The sequence below is a fragment of the Colossoma macropomum genome, unplaced genomic scaffold, assembly GCF_904425465.1.
Source record: "Colossoma macropomum unplaced genomic scaffold, Colossoma_macropomum, whole genome shotgun sequence".
In the NCBI taxonomy this organism is placed as follows: domain Eukaryota; kingdom Metazoa; phylum Chordata; class Actinopteri; order Characiformes; family Serrasalmidae; genus Colossoma; species Colossoma macropomum.
The window spans coordinates 1078513-1097862 of NW_023494786.1; the positions used below are offsets into that span (position 1 = coordinate 1078513).

The 19350-nt window shown below is 45.0% G+C and overlaps 1 protein-coding gene across 1 annotated transcript in view; it reads right to left on the minus strand.

Annotated features, from left to right (window-relative positions):
- fat3a (FAT atypical cadherin 3a) overlaps window positions 1-19350 on the minus strand; it is a 224554-nt gene that overhangs the window by 119285 nt on the left and 85919 nt on the right. Inside the window, exons 3-4 of the mRNA XM_036557265.1 lie at window positions 12501-12707; window positions 9099-12213 (exon numbers count right to left, since the gene is read on the minus strand). Of these exons, the coding sequence (XP_036413158.1) occupies window positions 9099-12213; window positions 12501-12677 (3292 nt within the window). The 5' untranslated portion in view covers window positions 12678-12707. The remainder of the gene's footprint in view (window positions 1-9098; window positions 12214-12500; window positions 12708-19350) is intronic.

Here is a 19350-nt window from a genome sequence, read left to right on the forward strand (position 1 = left end):
TGATTCTCGACTTAAATTTGCCCTCAGCTGACTTCCAACTGCACTCAGATTCACCCTTAAATGACTCCCAACTCAATTCAGACTTGACAAACTTGACTCGTCACTTGATTCATATTCACCTTTAACTGACTCGTGACTCGGACCCCGCTCTTAACTAACTCCCAACTCAACTCAGGTTTGCCCCTACCTGACTTCGCCCTTAACTGATTTGCAACTTGACTTAAACTCACCATTAACCAACCCACGACTTGACTGTGACTCACCCTTAACAGACCTGTGGCAAGAATTTCAATTCTGAAACCACCTTGCATCCCCCAACCATCTGAAATAGCACAACAGCTGCTTAGCAACAACTTAACACACAGAACACCACAGAAACCAACTGGTAAACCTATGCAACCACCTGGAATACTGTAGTTCACCTAGCAACACCACTGCACCACTGCATGTGTCTGTGTTACATGTGCTGCTCTTTTAGTGATAACTGCATGAGTAGAGTGTGTGTGCCATGTTCTTTCAGTGTGTGTGTGTGTGTGTGTGTGTGGATGGATGTGTATGTATGTGTGTGTGTGTGTGTGCTGTCTAAGCTGTAAATGAGTGTGTAGAGGTCTTCGAGGTCTCTGGGTGATTTATGGTTGATGCCAGCACACAGCTAACAAGAGCAATAAATTCACTCGCACTACTGTGTGTGTGTGTGTGTGTGTGTGTGTGTGAAAATGTGCACAAATTACACCATGTTGCGCACTACAATTTACATTTAGTTCTTAAAAACATCCCCAATAGACATGTTCCCTAATGCACACACATTTACAAGCACACACATATATATACAGACACACACATATATATACACAGACACACACATATACAGACACACACATATATACAGACACACACATATATACAGACTCACACATACACAAACACATACAAATTTACACATCCATACACACACACACACACACAGTCAGGAAACTAATCCAGAATCAGCCCCCCCAAAAGAGTCAAAGGTCAAAATGTCAGGGTCAGAGGTTAGTGGTCACCTCCTTTGTCATTCAGTGCTGTGATCTATCTGTGGGTGTGTGTTTATAGGTGTGTGTATATATGTGCCTCTGTGTATGTATGTGTATATGTGTGTCTATGTGTATGTACGTGTATATGTGTGTCTATGTGTATGTACGTGTATATGTGTGTCTATGTGTATGTATGTGTGCGTATGTGTGCATATATGTGTGTCTGTATTTGTGCGTGTGTGTGTGTGTGTGTGTGTATGTATGTATATGTTTGTATATATTTGTGTGTGTATGTAGAGGGAGATTAAAAGAAGGACATCTCAGTGGTCAGTGCTTCAGTCGTTCAGTGGTCAGTTCCTTAGTCTCTTCACTCAATATTGAAATGTAGCGAATAGTGAACGAGGGATGAGTGACCCATTCAGAACAGAGAAAAACAGAGAGAAATAAAGCTCGCTGCTAGCTGGACCGCAATGTCTGAGCGATGATGACATTCGTTCTGAACTGACCGCTGAGCCGAGCCTCTCACACACACACGTGCAGTACGACCACGTGGAGACCACTGACTCAGACCTCAATCAGAAAGACCAGCGCAGGGAACGAGCAGCGGCTCTCGCTCACAGAGCCTTCTCACTTCATCTGCTCACCTACAGGGGTCAGACTGGACTCTGGTCTGCAATCATCTAAGCACCTCTGTACTTAAACACAGTGTTGATCTGCCCATTAACTCAGACTCATACACCCAGAGGCCACTTCATTAAGTCCACCTCCTCATATCTACACTCACTGTCCACTCTATCAGCTCCACTGACCATATAGGAGCACTCAACCTGTTCTTCAATGGTCAGGACCCCCACAGAGCAGGTATTATTTGAATGGTGAGTCATTCTCAGCAATGTGTTAGTGTGTGTTGCGCTGGTGCAAGTGGATCAGACACAGCAGTGCTGCTGGAGTTTTTAAACACTGTGTCCACTCACTGTCCACTCTATTAGACACTCCTACCTTGTCAGTCCACCTTGTAGACGTAAAGTCAGAGATGGTAGCTCATCTGCTGCTGCACAGTTTGTGTTGGTCATCCTCTAGTCCTTCATCAGTGGTCATCCACTGATCCATGATCCACTCAGACCAGCACAACACACACTAACACACCACCACCACGTCAGTGTTACTGCAGTGCTGAGAATGATCCACCACCCAAATAGTACCTGCTCTGTGGGGGTCCTGTGGGGGTCCTGACCACTGAAGAACAGAGTGCAGAGAAACAGATAGACTACAGTCTGTAACTGTAGAACTACGTTAGAACTGGAGCGGCTAGGCTAATGTAGCGGAAAACACTAGAACTCAATAGTCACCCAAACTTTTCTCAACCCACTCAAACCACATCCAGGTCCTCGTTTAGGTCTCATAGACTTGTCAGTGTGTACCAATGTTGCCACAGTGGTCCTCAAGACCACCCTGCTGTCTAAAGTGGCTGCCCACTTTAAGCTCACAGTAAGTCACACTGTTCTCTAAACCACATCGACAAGTCTGTCTGATCTTAACGAAGACCTGGACACGGTTTGAATGGGCTGAGAGAAGTTTTGGTGATGTGTTTTTACAGAAACAACTTGGGCTACTTGGGTGACTATTGAGTTCTAGTGTTTGCCTCGCCGCCCCAGTTCTCTGGATTGACTACCGCTTGAACAACTGTACAAGCAGGAGCTATTCTGAAGAAACTATAGTCATAAATACTTTCTTAATCTTACAACAGCCTCACGATGACAGAGCTGACAAGGTAAGCATCTAAAACTGCTAATAATAACCTTCTAATAAAGAAACCGATACTTAAAAACAAATTCTTCTTTCTAAAGTCTTTAATTTGCAAAGCGTCTTGTGAGTTCGGCCTCCGGCCCTCAGTCTCGATCTGAAAGCGTCTCTCGGCGTGTCTGAACTTCTAACCAAAAGTTTAAAGACTCTGAAAGAGCTTTGCAGATTCTGACCGAGCGCCTTCCTCAGCTATATTTACCATCAGAGCACACAGGACAGATTGAGGTCACTCAGATATCGACTGATAAAAGAAAACAATTCAGTCTTACGGCTTTTACAGGCTGACCTTCAGATCTAGAACACTGTAGAAGAGCCCGAGGCCACAGCACCAGAACTCAGAAACATAATACTAACACACTACAGCCAGTTTAAAATACAACACAATACAATACAATCGTAATACTCGTGAAAAAAACACGGTTCTTCAAGGGTTCTTTAGTAACGAAAATGGTTTTGTAAAGAACCATGAACACTTTAAGAATCATGTGCACAATGTGAGGGTTCAATTTGAGGGTTCTATAGGTGTGATGGTCAGGTATCCACACACTTAAAAAAAGGAGGTCCTTCAAGGGTTCTCTACTAAAGAAAATGGTTCTCTATAGAAACATTTGCACAGCTGTGGGGTTCTTTACATGGTGCTCATACAGGTATGATGGTCAGGTGTCCACATACTTTTGGCCATATATATACACACTTAACAAAGATGTTTCTTCAAGGGATCTGTACTAAAGAAAATGGTTCTGTATAGAACCATGAACACTGAAAGGGTTCTTTGCATCGAGAATATGTTCTACAGATTGATGGCCAGTGTGTTGTGTATAGACCATATAGCACCTTCAAGGTTCTATAGAACCACTGTCTTTACTAAAGAACAACAAGCTCATATAGGTGTGATGGTCAGGTGTCCACATACTTTTGGCCATATAGTGTATATATATACTTTCACCATGCAAAGAACCCTTCAGTTGTGGAAATGGTTCTATACAGAACCATTTTCTTTAGTGAAGATCCCTTAAAGGACCACTTCTTAAGTGTATGTGGCCAAATGTATGTGGACACCTGGCCATCACACCTATATGAGCTTGTTAACAACGGTTCTGTGTAGCAGCAAAAAGGGTTCTTCTATTGTTACGATGTCAAGTTTGACCTTTTCGGTGCTATATCAATCTGAAGAACCATTTTACCATGCAGAGAACCATGTAAGCAAATGGTTCTTTCAGTGTTCATCACTGATGAATCACGGTCTTTACTAAAGAACCTTTGAAGAACCATCTTTTTTAAGAGTGTACGTATATTCGTATGTACACACCCACACACTGGAGCACAGGGTTTGACTGTGAGAGTGAAGGTGAATGAAGCGTGTGTGTGTGTGTGTGTGTGTGTGTGTTTGTGTGTGTGTGTGTGTGTGTGTGTTTGTGTGTGTGTGTGTGTGTTTGTGTGTGTGTGTTGCCCTTTTCAGCCCATAGAACGTTCTCTCCTTTCTCTCTTAAACACCCCACGCAGCATTCACAGCTTACAGCTTTATTCTCCTCCTCTACTCTACACAGCTGAAGGTCACTTCAGACCACGGAGATCACTTTCTCTCTCTCTCACACACACACACACACACACACACACACACACACACACACACACACACACACACACACACACACACACACACCACACACAGCACTCTGCTCCCTGAACTCCTGTTCTTTTATTCCTCCTCTTTCTTTCTTCTTCTCTTCATCTCTCACCTTTATTCCTGTGTGCTGCATTACTGTGACCTCACCCCCCTCAACAGCCACTCCACCCCCCCCCAACCCACACCTCTGTCTTTTATCCCGTTTCCTCTCCCGCTGGGTTATTTTTTACACCTTTCCAGCTCCTCTGCCATGGAAGCTGATGAGAAACATGCAGTGCGTGTACACCAGGGATGCACCGGTACCTCTGATTCCTTTCCGATATCGATAAGCGTCAAATCCGATGTTTCTACATCTGTTTCTGTATCTTTGTGCTAATCCAGCCAACAGTAAGGTTTGGTGGAGGGGGGATAATGAACTGGGGCTGTTGCAGCGCAGATATACGGTTTAAACATTTCCTGAATCTGTAGAGTCGCCCTTTCTGTTCCATCTTATCACGAGATCATACGAGACTCACGTCCGGAGTAATGAGGCTATGAAGAGGGGCTGAGGTACACGTCATCTGCCTCTCACCGTGTGGAGCTGGTGGATTCGTGTGTCTGTCTACATTCTGTGTGAAACTGAGGTGAGAGTCCGAGTGGAGTCTCTGAAGTGTACGTCCGAGTCGACTCTTGAGTCTCTGAGATGCAAGTCCAAGTTTAGTGTTGATTCTCTAAGGTGTAAGTCTGGGTTGAGTCCGAGTTAAGTCTCAAGTCTCTGAGGTTCAATTCCGAGTAGAGTCTCTGAGATTTGAGTCAGAGTTGAGACTCGAGTCTCAGAGGTGAGAGTCTGAGTCGAGTCTCTGAGGTGAGTGTCTGAGTTCAGTATCTGAGTGAGGATCTGAGTTGAGTCTCGAGTCGTTGAAGTTCGAGTTGAGTCTGGAGTCTCTGACGTATGAGTCTGAGTCGAGACTTAAGTCTCTGAGGTGACTCTCTGTGTTGAGTCTCAGAGGTGAGAGTTTGACTTTGGAGTCTCTGAGGTGAGAGTCAGAGTCGAGTCTCAAATCTCTGAGGTGAGAGTCCAAGTCAAGTCTCGAGTCTCTGAGGTTCGAGTTGAGTCTCTGAGGTTCGAGTCTGAGTCGAGTCTTGAGTCTCTGAGGTGAGAGTCCAAGTCGAGTCTCAAATCTCTGAGGTGAGAGTCTGAGTCGAGTCTCAAGTCTCTGAGGTGTGAGTCTGAGTCGAGTCTCGAATCTCTGAGGTGAGAGTCCAAGTCGAGTCTCAAGTGTCTGAGGTGAGAGTTGAGTCAATTCTCAAATCTCTGAGGTGAGAGTCTGAGTCGAGTCTCAAGTCTCTGAGGTGTGAGTCTGAGTCGAGTCTCGAATCTTTGAGGTGAGAGTCCAAGTCAAGTCTCGAGTCTCTGAGGTGAGAGTTGAGTCTCTGAGGTTCGAGTCTGAGTCTCGAGTCTCTGAGGTGTGAGTCTGAGTCGGGTCTCGAGTCTCTGAGGTGAGAGTCTGAGTCAAGTCTCAAGTCTCTGAGGTGAGAGTCTGAGTCAAGTCTCGAATCTCTGAGCTGAGAATCCAAGTCGAGTCTCTGAGGTTCGAGTCTGGAGTTATGAGCCTGTGAAGAGGGGCTGAGATTCACGTCATCTGCCTCTCACCGTGTGGAACTGGCGGATTCGTGTATTCATCTACATTCAGTGTGAAACTGACCAACGGACACTCAGGAGATCACTAAGGACTGACCATCAGTCCACATCGGAGACTCATGTGAAACGGCGTGCAGAGAGTTTACAGCTGCTGAAGTTGCTGCAGCGGTTTTGGAAAGTAGTGACGAAGATAACGGAGCATTTTGATATGAAACATATGAGGATCACGTTATATGAAGAGCCTTTAAAGGATAATTTAAGAAGAGATGAATAAATCGAGAGAACGACCTCAGACCCCACCCACTGCCCCCCCAAACCATTTGCGGAGGTCATTTTCTACATGGTCATGGACACACATCAGCTGGAGAGCGAGAGAGAGTGAGTGTACGAGAGTGTGACAGGTTTTAAAGTGCCTCGGTCTGAAAGAACAACGGCACGGAACGTAAATAAAGATCTCCATGTCGTAAGTCAGTACAGTAGACCTTCTCAGACAGAAGCTTAACATAAATCTCACATACACCCACCAAAGTCCCCGGCCTGTCAGCCAGAGACTCTCGCTCCCCTCCCGAGAGAAAAACGCTCCACTGCCAAACGTAAACGTGAACTATACTCTCACAATCGCAGTATTGCAGGGTTCTCCTCACAATCTGGCTCAGATCAAACAAGCAGAGAGTTCAGCACTAACAGCTGTTACAGCAGCACTCAGTGTTCAGGAACGGCAAAATAACAAATATCTGATCGAATGGCAGCATCGTTAACTGGTTCTGTTCTTTCATACACGGTTTTGTAAGCACTGCACTCATAGATTTTCTAAAGCAACACAGCATGCTAAAAATCCACCAATGGGAAAACAGCATGGCTGAAAATCCACCAACAATAGAACAGCATAGCTTAAAATCTAGCAATAGGAAAATGCTATATAATATGCTAAATATCCACCAACAGGAAAACATAATAGCTTAAACAGTACCAACAGGAGAACACTATAGTTAAAATCCACCATTACGAGAACGGCATGGCTTAAAATCCACCCAAAGAACAACAGTATGTCTTCAAATCTACCAATAGGAAAATGGTATAGCTAAAATTCCACCAATAGGAAAACAGCATGGCAAAAAAAAGCCAAGAGAGGAGCAGCATAGCTAAAAATCCACCAGCAGGTGAACAGCATGGCTAAAATTTCACCAATAGGAAAACAGCATGGCAAAAAAAGCCAAGAGAGGAGCAGCATAGCTAAAAATCCACCAGTAGGTGAACAGCATGGCTAAAAATCCACCAATAGGAGAACAGTATGACTAAAAATCCATGAATATGAGAACGGCACTGCTAAAAATCCACCAGTAGGAGAACAGTATGACTAAAAATCCACAAACAACAGAAAGGTATAGCTAAAAATCGACCAATGGGAGAACAGTATGACTAAAAATCCACCAATATGAGAACAGCACTGCTAAAAATCCACCAATAGGAGAACAGCATGACTAAAAATCCACAAACAACAGAAAGGTATAGCTAAAAATCCACCAATGGGAGAACAGCTAAGCAAAAAATCTACCAATAGGTCAATGGTATAGCTAAAAATCTACAACACAAGAACAGCATAATTAGAAATCCACCAACAATAGAATGGTATAGCTAAAAATTCACCAATAGGAGAACAGCAAAGCAAAAAATCCACCAATAGGAGAACAGTATGACTAAAAATCCACGAACAGTAGACTGGTATAGCTAAAAATCCACCAATAGTAGAATGGTATAGCTAAAAATCCACCAATAGGAGAACAGTATGACCAAAAATCCACCAATAGGAGAACAGTATGACTAAAAATCCACGAACAGTAGACTGGTATAACTAAAAATCCACCAATAGGAGAACAGTATGACTAAAAATCCACGAACAGTAGACTGGTATAACTAAAAATCCACCAATAGGAGAACAGTATGACTAAAAATCCACGAACAGTAGACTGGTATAACTAAAAATCCACCAATAGGAGAACAGTATGACTAAAAATCCACCAATAGTAGAATGGTATAGCTAAAAATCCACCAATAGTAGAACAGTATAGCTAAAAAATACACCAATAGTAGCATGGTGTGCTTAAAAACCCACCATTGTGAGAACAGCAAAGCCAAAAATACACTAATAGTAGAATGGCATGCTTAAAAATCCACCAATGTGGAACAACAAAGCCAAAAATACACCAATAGTAGACAGCATAGTTAAAAATCTACCAGTAGTAGATTGGGATAGCTAAACATCCACCAGTGGGAGAACAGCAAAGCTAAAAATCCACCAAAAGTAGAAAAATCCACCAGTAGTCCAACAGTTTAGCTGTAGATGTGCTTAGATGATGAGATTTAAGATAAACTCCCTTTCTCATAGAGTGTCACGGCTTAAATTCATTATACTTTTGTTAGCCAGATAACCTAAGCCTAAATTAACACATCTCCACTAGGAGACGAGATAAGGAACGTTCCTATTTGACACTACTCACATTTGGCTTATGTTATCTTGCTCTCCTAGAAAACCTGCTTTGTCAAAGAGAAAAAAAAGCCCTTCCACCCCCCCCTTCCCGTTGTTGTTTATTGTTTACTTCTGTTTTTCCAACATACGGCCAATCCACACCTACCCAGCAGTTATCTAATAATATTACAAATCACGACAATGTCATGGTGGGTTGTCAGGCGCTGGTGACAAGTAGGTCACGTTTTCTATGCGGGAAGTGGAAAACTGACACAATAGCACATCCATTTGCAAATCCCTTAAGAGTAACCATCACTCTCACAGATCCAGAAGGAACAAAGCCAAACCGGCTGGCAAACCATCATGCACCGAACAGTAGCTTCACAATGTCAGCACAGACAAGATCAGGCTCAGTAATAACCAGCACACAAGCCTTAAACTGTGACCTGAAGAATACACACACATTACAGTGCGCTAATCTAATTAAGCTGGGTAGAAAGTTAATTAGTATGCTAATTACATAAATTAGAAGCTCATTAAAGATACAACAATCTTCCAAGCACATACCTGTCTCCTCGTCAATGGTGAACCTGCCAAGTCCGCTGCCGTCCCGGATGGAGTACTGCACCTCCCCGTCCCGTCCAGTGTCATCATCCCGGGCCGACACCTGCAGCACGGACGTCCCAATCCGAGCGCTCTCCTTCACTGATCCGTTTAAGGCGAAGTTGTAGAAATACGGCGCGTATAGGTTTTCGTTTACATCCACCACCTCTAGTTCCACGAAACTAACCGACAGCAACGAGACAGGGCGTCCCCTGTCTTTTGCCCGAACCGTCAGGTTGAAGAACTGTTGGGTCTCGTAATCCAGCTCCTTTATTAGCCGAATGGCTCCGCTAACCTTATCCACTTCAAAACGGCCATCGTAGTCGCTAGCAAGCGAGTAGCGGACCTCACCTCCAGGTCCGAGGTCAGGGTCCTGCGTGTCCAGCCAGGCGATAACAGTGCCCAGAGGCAGGTCCTCGAGTGCCCGAGCACTAACTACACTCGGTATGAATGCTGGTGCACAGTCGTTGACGTCCTCCAGTGAGATGCTAAGCGTGGTGACGGAAAACCGCTGAGCTGTCCGCTCTGCCTTGTCCCGGGCTTCCACCTTGAGGACAAATGAGGGCACATACTCACGGTCCAGCTGGCCGGCAACGTACACAATCCCATTGGAGCTGTTGATGCCAAACTGAGAAGTGCTGGTCAGCAGGGAATACTGGATCTCGCCATTCAAACCCTGGTCTTTGTCCGTGGCTTCCACTTGGATCACTTCCGTGCCAATAGGGGTGTTTTCCGGGATTCTTGCCTGATATCCACCATCCTGCAGGAACTGTGGGAAGTTGTCATTGGCGTCCTCCACATAGATGGTGAGGAGGCGCCAGGCAGATCTCTGCGGCTGGCCCAAGTCATACAGTGTAAGGTTCAGAAGGTATCTGTCAGTTCTTTCCCTATCCAAGGGGAGGAAAATGCTGATCACTCCACTAAATGTGCCAATTGTAAAGCTACTGTCCGTGTTTCCACTGGAGATGGCATGCAGCACTTGGCCATTAAACCCTGTGTCGCCATCGTACGCTTTGACCTGGAACACACTTGTGCCAACATCCAGGTCCTCACGGACTGTGATGTCAATAGGGAAGGCTTTGTCAAACTGAGGCGTCTGCCGGTTCACCGAGAACAAGTCAATGAAGCCTTCCTCGATTTTGGGTTTGCTGTTGGCTTTGGCCTTTCGGAGAAGCTTCTCAGCAAGGCGCTGGGCTACACGAGTCTCCTTGCAGCTGAAGCTTTTCGGTGGAGATTTGCCCTGCACAACAGATATGTTTACAAACATGGGGTCTGAGAAGGTCTCACCATCCGTGGCGGTGATTTTGAGACTGAAGGAATTTTTAGGGTTAGCCACAGCAAGAGATCGACGAAGAGTCATGACTCCAGAATCGGGGTTTAGATCAAAGAAGCCATGGTCATTACCTGAGAGGATCTTATACTTTACCAGCTCCAACTCATCAATGTCTATGGCAGACATGGTAGTGATGACCTCACCCACTGGCAGGTCACGGGACACCACTCCTACGCAGTCCACTTTTTCAAACAGCGGCTGGTTGTCATTCACATTCTCCAGGTGCACAGTTACGTTAACTTCACTCTCACGCCTGTAGGGAGCGCCCCAGTCTGAGGCTCGCACCACAAAGCTGAAGCTCTCTGAAGATGACTCAAAGTCCAGCTCTTGTGTCGTAGTGACGGCACCGCTGAACTGGTGGACGCCGAATGGAAGTGGGGTCAGACTTGCCATGCTGTATGTGATGTACCCATTCTCTCCATGATCAGCATCTGAAGCAGCGACTGTCACGATCGTGGTCCCTATGCCAACACTTTCATTGACAAAAACCTCATAAGACTGTTGTGCAAATACGGGTGCGTTATCATTAGCATCTTCTAGTGACACCCGGACACTGACCCTGAGCTCACTGTCGACTTCCATGACCTCCAACTCGAAGACCTGCTGCGTGATCTTTGTTAGCCAGCGTGACGTGCTAATGACGCCCGTCATGGTGTTGATACTGAAAAACGCGGAGTCTGCAGAAGGTGTCAGAATGTATTCCGCATCATCCGGCTCAGGCTGGAGCTTCACTGCAACCAAGACAGTGCCTGGAGGTGCGACCTCAGTCAGGCTGACCTCATACGCGTCCTTCTGGAACCGGACTTCTGCTGGCGTAGGCCTGGACAGCTTAAGGGGCACCACTTGCACAGTAGAAAACTTTTGTGGCGTGCCTCGATCCCTCGCCTGCAAACTCAGGTTCAGCCCAAATGGGTAACCCTCCCATTCCAGATTCTCAGGAGCTCGAATAATAAACTCACTACTATCTCCTTCTTCCATACTCCCTACATCAGGTCTTTCAATGCTGAAGAGATCAAGAGGATCCCCAGCTATGATGCTAAGAGCCTCGATCTCTCCGTTAATCCCCTCATCGGCATCGCTGACTGTCACCACTGCAACGGCTGGTGTCTTCTCAGCCCAGATTGGTGCTAGTGATGCCACGTGGATCTCCGGTGCATGCTCGTTAATCCGTTCCACATGGACAAAAAGTTTAGCGGTACTGCTGACGCCATTATTGCCATACAATTTCATCCCACGATCCACAGCCTGGATCTCTAGATCATAGCGGCTTTGAACATCAACGTCCAGTTTCCCGCTGAGGGAAACGATGCCGCTAGTGGGGTGAACAGCAAAGAGGTCCACACGGTCCTTGAAGAAGTAATAAAACTCACCATTGGAACCCGTGTCAGCATCCGTGGCGGTCACCTGGGCAATGCTGGTGCGAAGCGGAGTGTTTTCCGCAATAGTGACGGAATAAGTGGTTGGGGAGAAAAGTGGACGGAGGTCATTCATGTCCAGAACCTGGACACTAACTTTAGTCCAAGCCTCTAGAGTGTCACCTTTAATGGAGGCTTTTACAGTCAGCTGGTAGTTATCCTGGATCTCTCGGTTCAGAATGGCAGCGTTGCCTCCTTTGGTCCGTATTCGGAGGAAGCAGAAGTCCCCCAGTGTGTATTCCTCCGCCTTGAAGAATCCTTCGTCGTCGCCAGCTGTGATGCGGAAACGAACCTCCCAGGAGCGCTGCGCCAGGGGCACACCCATACGTACCTGCAAAGGCACAGGAGACAGTTGGAGTCACCAAGAATTAAATAAAACCCATGTTTTAATGGTAACAGCTATGTAGTATAATAGTTTTTTTAATTTTTAATAAAAAGTTCTTATCCATATTGGAGATATAATTCTGAACAGTTGAAGCCTCTCCTAAAGTATCGTAATCGCAACAAGTTGTTGTAAGGTCACATGTCTACACTCCTTGTTGTTGGGTTATTTTATTAGGTAGAGGACACATCCCCTTAAATACTGCCCCCGCCCCTTGTTCCTAACCCCGTGAATACCTGGCTGGCCGCGTACGTCCGAGCTGCAGAGTTCTCGTAAACGGCCGCATGGTACAGCGGCTGGGTGAACTGGAGTCGGAGCCTGTCGCCATGGCAATGGACCAGCGGAGGCGGAGACAGAAACGCCAGGAGGGCCAATGGGAGGAGAGCGGCCCGAACTCCTGGCCAGGGGGCCATGGTCACTGCCCTACCATCAGCAGAGCCATCCTGGGAGAAAGAGAGAGAGAGAGAGAGAGAGAGAGAGATGGAGGAGAAGTGGTTAGTGCCTACAAATTATTCATGAACAACTTAAAGGGGAATTTCTGCATAATTAAGTGTCTCCACCCCCTTGGCTTCTGCAATCAATTGTTTACTGATTGATACCATGAACTTTTGAAGGGGAATTCCACCAAAATTCCTGCATAATTAAACAGTTAAAAAATAATGTAAACAGAGTCATTCAGAGTGGTTTGGTGTGAAACGCTCTGTTCTAGAGAAAAGTCAGAACTGTTCACAGTGGTGGTGATAGGAACCAGACGTCCACCTCTAATAGCTCCCTCACAGAAAGTTACTACATGAAATTGGTTAGTGAATTCACTGCCTGATGACTGAGACACTGTTTAATGATAGTTTTGAGATGATTTTGGCCTTAAACTCCATTCATGGTGGAGGGATACATAACATGCAGGCGCTGTGAGGCAAATAGTCCCCAAAGAAAACTTATTATTTCAGATTTTCCACTATTTTCCATCATCAACATTCCATATAAACTCAGAAGACTCGTGTAGGTTCACTGGTGGTTCTGGATAGTAAATAAAATGTCTGTATTTGTGTTGTAGTCATGGCGACCCCTGGTTCCCATCACCACCACTGTAAAGACATCTGAACCATTTCACACCAAACCACTCTGACTCACTCTGTTTACATCTCACACACTGAATTATGGGGGAATTTTGGTGGAATTCTCCAAACACTCACGGGATCAATCGATAAATAATTGATCGTAGGAGCCAAGAGGGCGGAGCCTGACGGAAGATCAAGAAACCGCGGGCTCAATGACATCACAAACCAGGACTCAAAATGGACACGGACAGACAATTACACAACCACAGAAACCAGCACACACACACACACACACACACACACACACACACACACACACACACAGACACACACAAACACACACACACACACACAATTACATATTAGAGAAAAACCAGAGAGACTCCACAACTCAGAAAACAAAATAATTACACAGAACCGAGAGGCAAAAATACATCCAGCTTCAAAAAAAAACAATGTTTACTAAAAAACTGCAGGATCAGCAGCGTCTCTCTCTCTCTCTCTCTCTCACTCTATCACTTTCTCTCTCTCTCACACACTCTATCACTTTCTCTCTCTCTCTCTCTCTCTCTCTCTCTCACACTCTATCACTTTCTCTCTCTCTCACACTATCGCTTTCTCACTCTCTCTCTCTCTCACACACACACTCTATCACTCTCTCTCAAACACACACTCTCTCTATCTCTCTCTCTCTCTCTCACACACACACACACACACACACTCTATCACTCTCTCTCTCACACACACACAGACACACACTATCACTCTCTCCCACACACTCTATCACTTTCTCTCTCTCTCACACACACACACACACACACACACTAGCACTCTCTCTCTCTCTCTCTCTCTCTCACATACACACTCTGTCTCTCTCTTTCTCTCTCTCTCTCTCACATATACACACACACACACACTATCACTCTCTCTCTCTCTCTCTCTCTCTCTCTATCTCTCTCACACACATACACTATCACTCTCTCACACACACACACACTCTATCACTCTCTCTTTCTCTGTTTCTCTATCACTCTCTCTGTTTCTCTATCGCTCTCTCTTTCTCTCTCTCTCCCACGCTATCACTCTCTCTCTCTTCTCTATTTTCCTCTCTCTCTATATTTCTCTATCACTCTCTCTATCTTCTCCATTTCCCCTCTCTCTCTTCTCTATTATTTCTCTTCTCTCTCTCTTCTCTATTTTTTCTCCTCTCTCTCTATCGCTCCCCCTTGCTCCCTCTGTTTTTCTCCTCTTTCTCCTTCTCTATTCCTATTCTCTATTATTCTCTACTATTCATATTCTATTTCTCTTTATCTCCTCTCTCGCTGTTTCTATTCTCTTCCTCAATTTGTTTTTTTCTCTCTCTCTCTCTTTCACTCTTTCTCTTCTCTTTCCCTTTATTCTCCTCTCTCTGTCCATTTTCTCTCTGCTTTCTGTCTTTCTACCCTCTCTGTCTCTTTCATGTCCTTCTCTCTCTCTGTATCCCTCTCTATCTCATCCTCACTCCTATCTTACTCTATTACTCTATTCCAATTCTCTCTCTCTCTCTCTCTCTCTCCTCTCTCTCTCTCTCTCTCTGTTCTAGTCTCTGATTGTTTGTCTGTGAATGCTGAGGGACGGTGCGGCTCCTCTCCAGACCACAGTAACGTACCACCACACAGCCGAACGGCTACTGCACCGCAGCGGTCAGCCTGCGTATGACTCAGTGCCCCACACACACACACACACACACACACACACACACACACACACACACACAGCTCTGTCCACCGTGAATGATCACTTAAAACACACACACAAACTCAACATGCACAGAAAGTGAAGGTCAGCACGTTTGTGGTCTCATTTAGCCCATCGTCAGAGAGTCTGCTGCGCTCCGGCCCTTAAAGGGCTCGTATCACGGAAAAATCACTTCTGTGATTTTTTTTTTTTGGAGCTATTTCAGCAAAGCAGATAAACACTGTTAATCTTTCAAAAACCACACGTTCTCTATCCGTACAGTGTATATAAGGAACCTAAGCTGCAAAACCTTCCACAAAAACCAATGCATCAGCCCATTCACACTGATATAAAAGCACGAAAGAGCGCTAATCAGCGAAGACTGAGCTGAATGGAGCACTGAGCTGAGTGAAGGGATAAAAATCATTTTGCCTTCATCGACACTGTAATATATAATAAGCTAATACATGAATAAATAAATAAACAGTGTTTTCTTCTTTACGCTACTAAATTCAGGCATAACTAGCAGCTGTCACCTGCCAAGTTTGCTTTGATCCAACGTCACATTTGATCATCAGAAACTCTGCGAGACGGGGCTGCTGATCAGGACTTTTATTGTGTCTTTTTTAATGTTAGCATTTCCTCAGGCGAAATCAGAGTGCATGCAACAATTAAGGAAGCCTCGTGCATCTCGTACACAGTGACAGGAAACACGGTAGCTCACAGAGAGCTAAGGGGCTGGTTACACTAGCTGTACGTGAGTCCAAACGTGGCCCAGATAGCACATTTGAAACGTCCAGCATTTAGATGTGGCCCACATACCACATGGAATGATGGCACAGGAGTGGGCCAGATACGGGGCCACATCTCAGCCACCTTTAAACCAGCACTGCCCAAACTGACCCACCACAAAACCATTAGTACAAAAACAGGCCATTACAACAGTAAGTAGAGGTAGGATGTCCCGATTCTTGTTGAGATAGAGGGGTGGGGTGAAGTGTTGGGGCTACATGGCCCTCCAAACGGAGATTTTTCAGACTCCAAACAGAGAGATATGAGGAAAAAAAAGAAAAACCGGCGAGATGGAGAACAAGAGACCAAAGAAACCCACAAATGTGAGAATTTTCTCTGTTAAAAAATCACAATAACCACTGTATTATCTTAGTTTAATGTCGTTTCAGTGTATTATGGTCATTTTCTTCATAACAAGCATAAAAAAATCACTAATAGCATGCTAATGTCTCGGTAGCTAGCTGGCTAACTTTCCCGTTCCACCTTAAATAGTCCAGCAGTTCTGACGCCTGAAGTGCCAGAATGTAACTGCAGCTCCTTTTAGGTGGAACGGGAAAATTCGAACGAGAAGCTGGTGAATATCTGACTTCAGCTTCATATCACTGAAGAATTAGGGGTGGGTGATAATAAATAATTGCCCCCCTCTTTGAAGGCATATGATGCCCTAAATGTAACTAAAGCCCAGCAGTGAGGAGCTGAACTTTACCCTCCTCTGCTGTCACTGCAGACTGGCAGGGTCTCCTACAGAGCAGCTCTAGTAGCTGTTAATGAAGTGATGCTCTTTTTATTTGAGGGTCTCATTTCAGAGGGAAGATTTCAACCACTACCCTGTAACTCAGTTCCAAGGGGTTAGGGTGACACTCGAAAACAAGGGGTAGGGGTAAAAAGCAGAGATGGGATTGGGTCTTGGGCTACCAGCTGCAGGTGGCTATGTTTTGATGTGTTGATGGGATTTGAACTCATGATTTCCTGATGAAGGAGGAAATGCTCAGCCCATCGTACTACTCGGGTACTTCTGTTTACAAGCCTGCATGTCCAAAATGTTTACTACATTGGCTGTGTTTACATGCAAAGATTTTTGCCAATCCGGTTGAATACAATCCGATTACAGATTCAGACTGAGGTGTTTATATGCACACTATTCAACAATCTGATGAAAAGTCTCTGTTTACATGCTCACTACAAGTAATCCGATGCAAAAAAAACGCTTAGTGTAGACGTTACCATGACAGCGAACATCACGTGAGTCCTGTCAGAGTGAGATGAGCAGCAGTGAGCAGCGCTTGTGTTTTTAATCACTTTAAAATGATGTCAGACTCAGGAAAACGTCCTTCACATGTCCTTATTAAAGAAGGCCGAGAGGAAGACGTCGTGTTCTGAGACACATAAGCTGGACGTCCGTCCCACCGCCGTCTTTTGAAGATCAGAGCATAAACTTCGTCTCCTCTGCAGACCAGTTTCTGCTCCGCCATGTTGAACGTTATGAACTTTCACTATGACGTGACGAACATGATCAGACTGAACTTAAACTTTCCGATAGGGAATGTAATCAGATATAGATGTTTACACGGATATTATTCTTCTACTTAATGGATTATTTACAGGATTTTCCCACCTCATTCAATCGGATAGAGACTTTATTCCGAATGGCTTCAATCGGACTTGTCTATTCCGATTGAGGTGTTTACATGGACGTATTCTATTCCGATTGAGCTGTTAGTCGGATTATTAACGGATTATCAGGCTGCATGTAAACGTGGCTACTGTGGCAAAGATTTGTTTCATTTGAAATAAGAGACACACCTGACAGCAAAGTTTAAGATCAGTGAACCTGAAAGTTTTGTTGTTTAATGAACGCAACATTTTAAGCATCCACAAATCACTGCAAACTAAACCTGAGTTAAACTGCAAACTAGGATGTGTAGTAGTGTTCCTAGTACTGCGGCAGATTGAGTTGCATTAAATAAAATCAGCATTTTAACCTTTGTTAAAATTATTGTATTTCTCTTTGGTAAAAATAACAAATAAAACGCCACAAAAGCTGGAACAGTTTAGGTTGGATTCTTTACAGTGTACTGCGCCACATATGGCCAAGATCTGAATGTAAATGCTCCCCCACAGTCCTGTTAATCCTTGTTTATCATGTAGCTCATGCCAGCTCTGGCAATGTTTGCCAGAAGTGGCCCAGATCTGTTTTGAACCCTGTGGGCCATATGAGCATTTTAATATGTGGGCCACTTTTGGCTCATGTGAAGTTAGCCAGTGCTGACCATGGGCCAGCAGTGCCGTATCACTGCCAGACGTGGCCCACATCTGTGTGCTATCTGGGATGCTGGTGCTAAAGTGAGTTGATCCACACAAACTAGTTTTAATGTTGAACTTAGTAGTGACTAAATATCTACACCTCCACATGAGCAGGTGGAAACGTTGGGGAACCATCCGAGAACCATCCACACAGAAAACACGGAAAAAGATCAGAAACCTGACTTTTTTCGGTTAACTAAGCTAAAAACCCTAAACGCGTTATGCTGTGGTTTTACTCACAGCTCTGATCATCGCCCAGCGACGGTTTTGCGTAAGTTTATACGTAAGTTTGTGCGTAAAGCCTCACTTACGCTCCATTCTCCTTCTTCTTCTTCTCTCACTTTCTCATCCTTCTCCTTCTCTCTTTCACTTTCTCTCTCCACCTTCATTTCTTTCTCCACCTCTGTTTCCTTTTCTCTCTCTCTCTCTCTCTCTCTCTCTCTGTGTGTGTATAGTATAATAGAGGTGATATCAGTGTGAAGGTCTTTCTGCCAGTCGGATGCAGAAAACAGTTAAACTGCTTTTATATTGTATCACAGACAGTCAAGGGCACACACACACACACACACACCTACACACACACATACACACACACACACACACACACACACATACACACACACACACACACACCTACACACACACATACACACACACACGGAGGCGTTTACTCAGCAGGATGGATGGTGTTGGCTGACAGTGTTTCTACAGTATTTTGCTGAAAGAAACTCTTCAAACGGACACAGACAGGTAGAGACTTAACCAGGTCACTGTCTCTCTCCCTGTCTTTCCCTCTCTCTCTCTCTCTCTCTCTCTCTCTCTCTCTCTCTCTGTCTCTCTCTCTCTCTCTACTCTCTCTCTCTCCCACACACACACTCTCACACTCTCTCTGCTCTGACTGGACTGTGTTTGATCTGAAGCTCCAACAAACTGAAAGAAGAACAACCAGAACGAGAGCAGCAGCAGCTCTGCAACCCTCATAAATCATTCATCCACTCTCAGCCTCGGCACTGAGGGGCTTTGAACTCTGTCCTCTCTCTCTCTCTGTCCTCTCTCCACTATCTCTATCTCTATCTCTCTCTCCACTATCTCTATCTCTATCTCTATCTATCTCTATCTCTCTCTCTCCACTATCTCTATCTCTCTCTCCACTATCTCTATATCTCTCTCTCCACTATCTCTATCTCTATCTCCACTATCTCTATCTCTATCTATC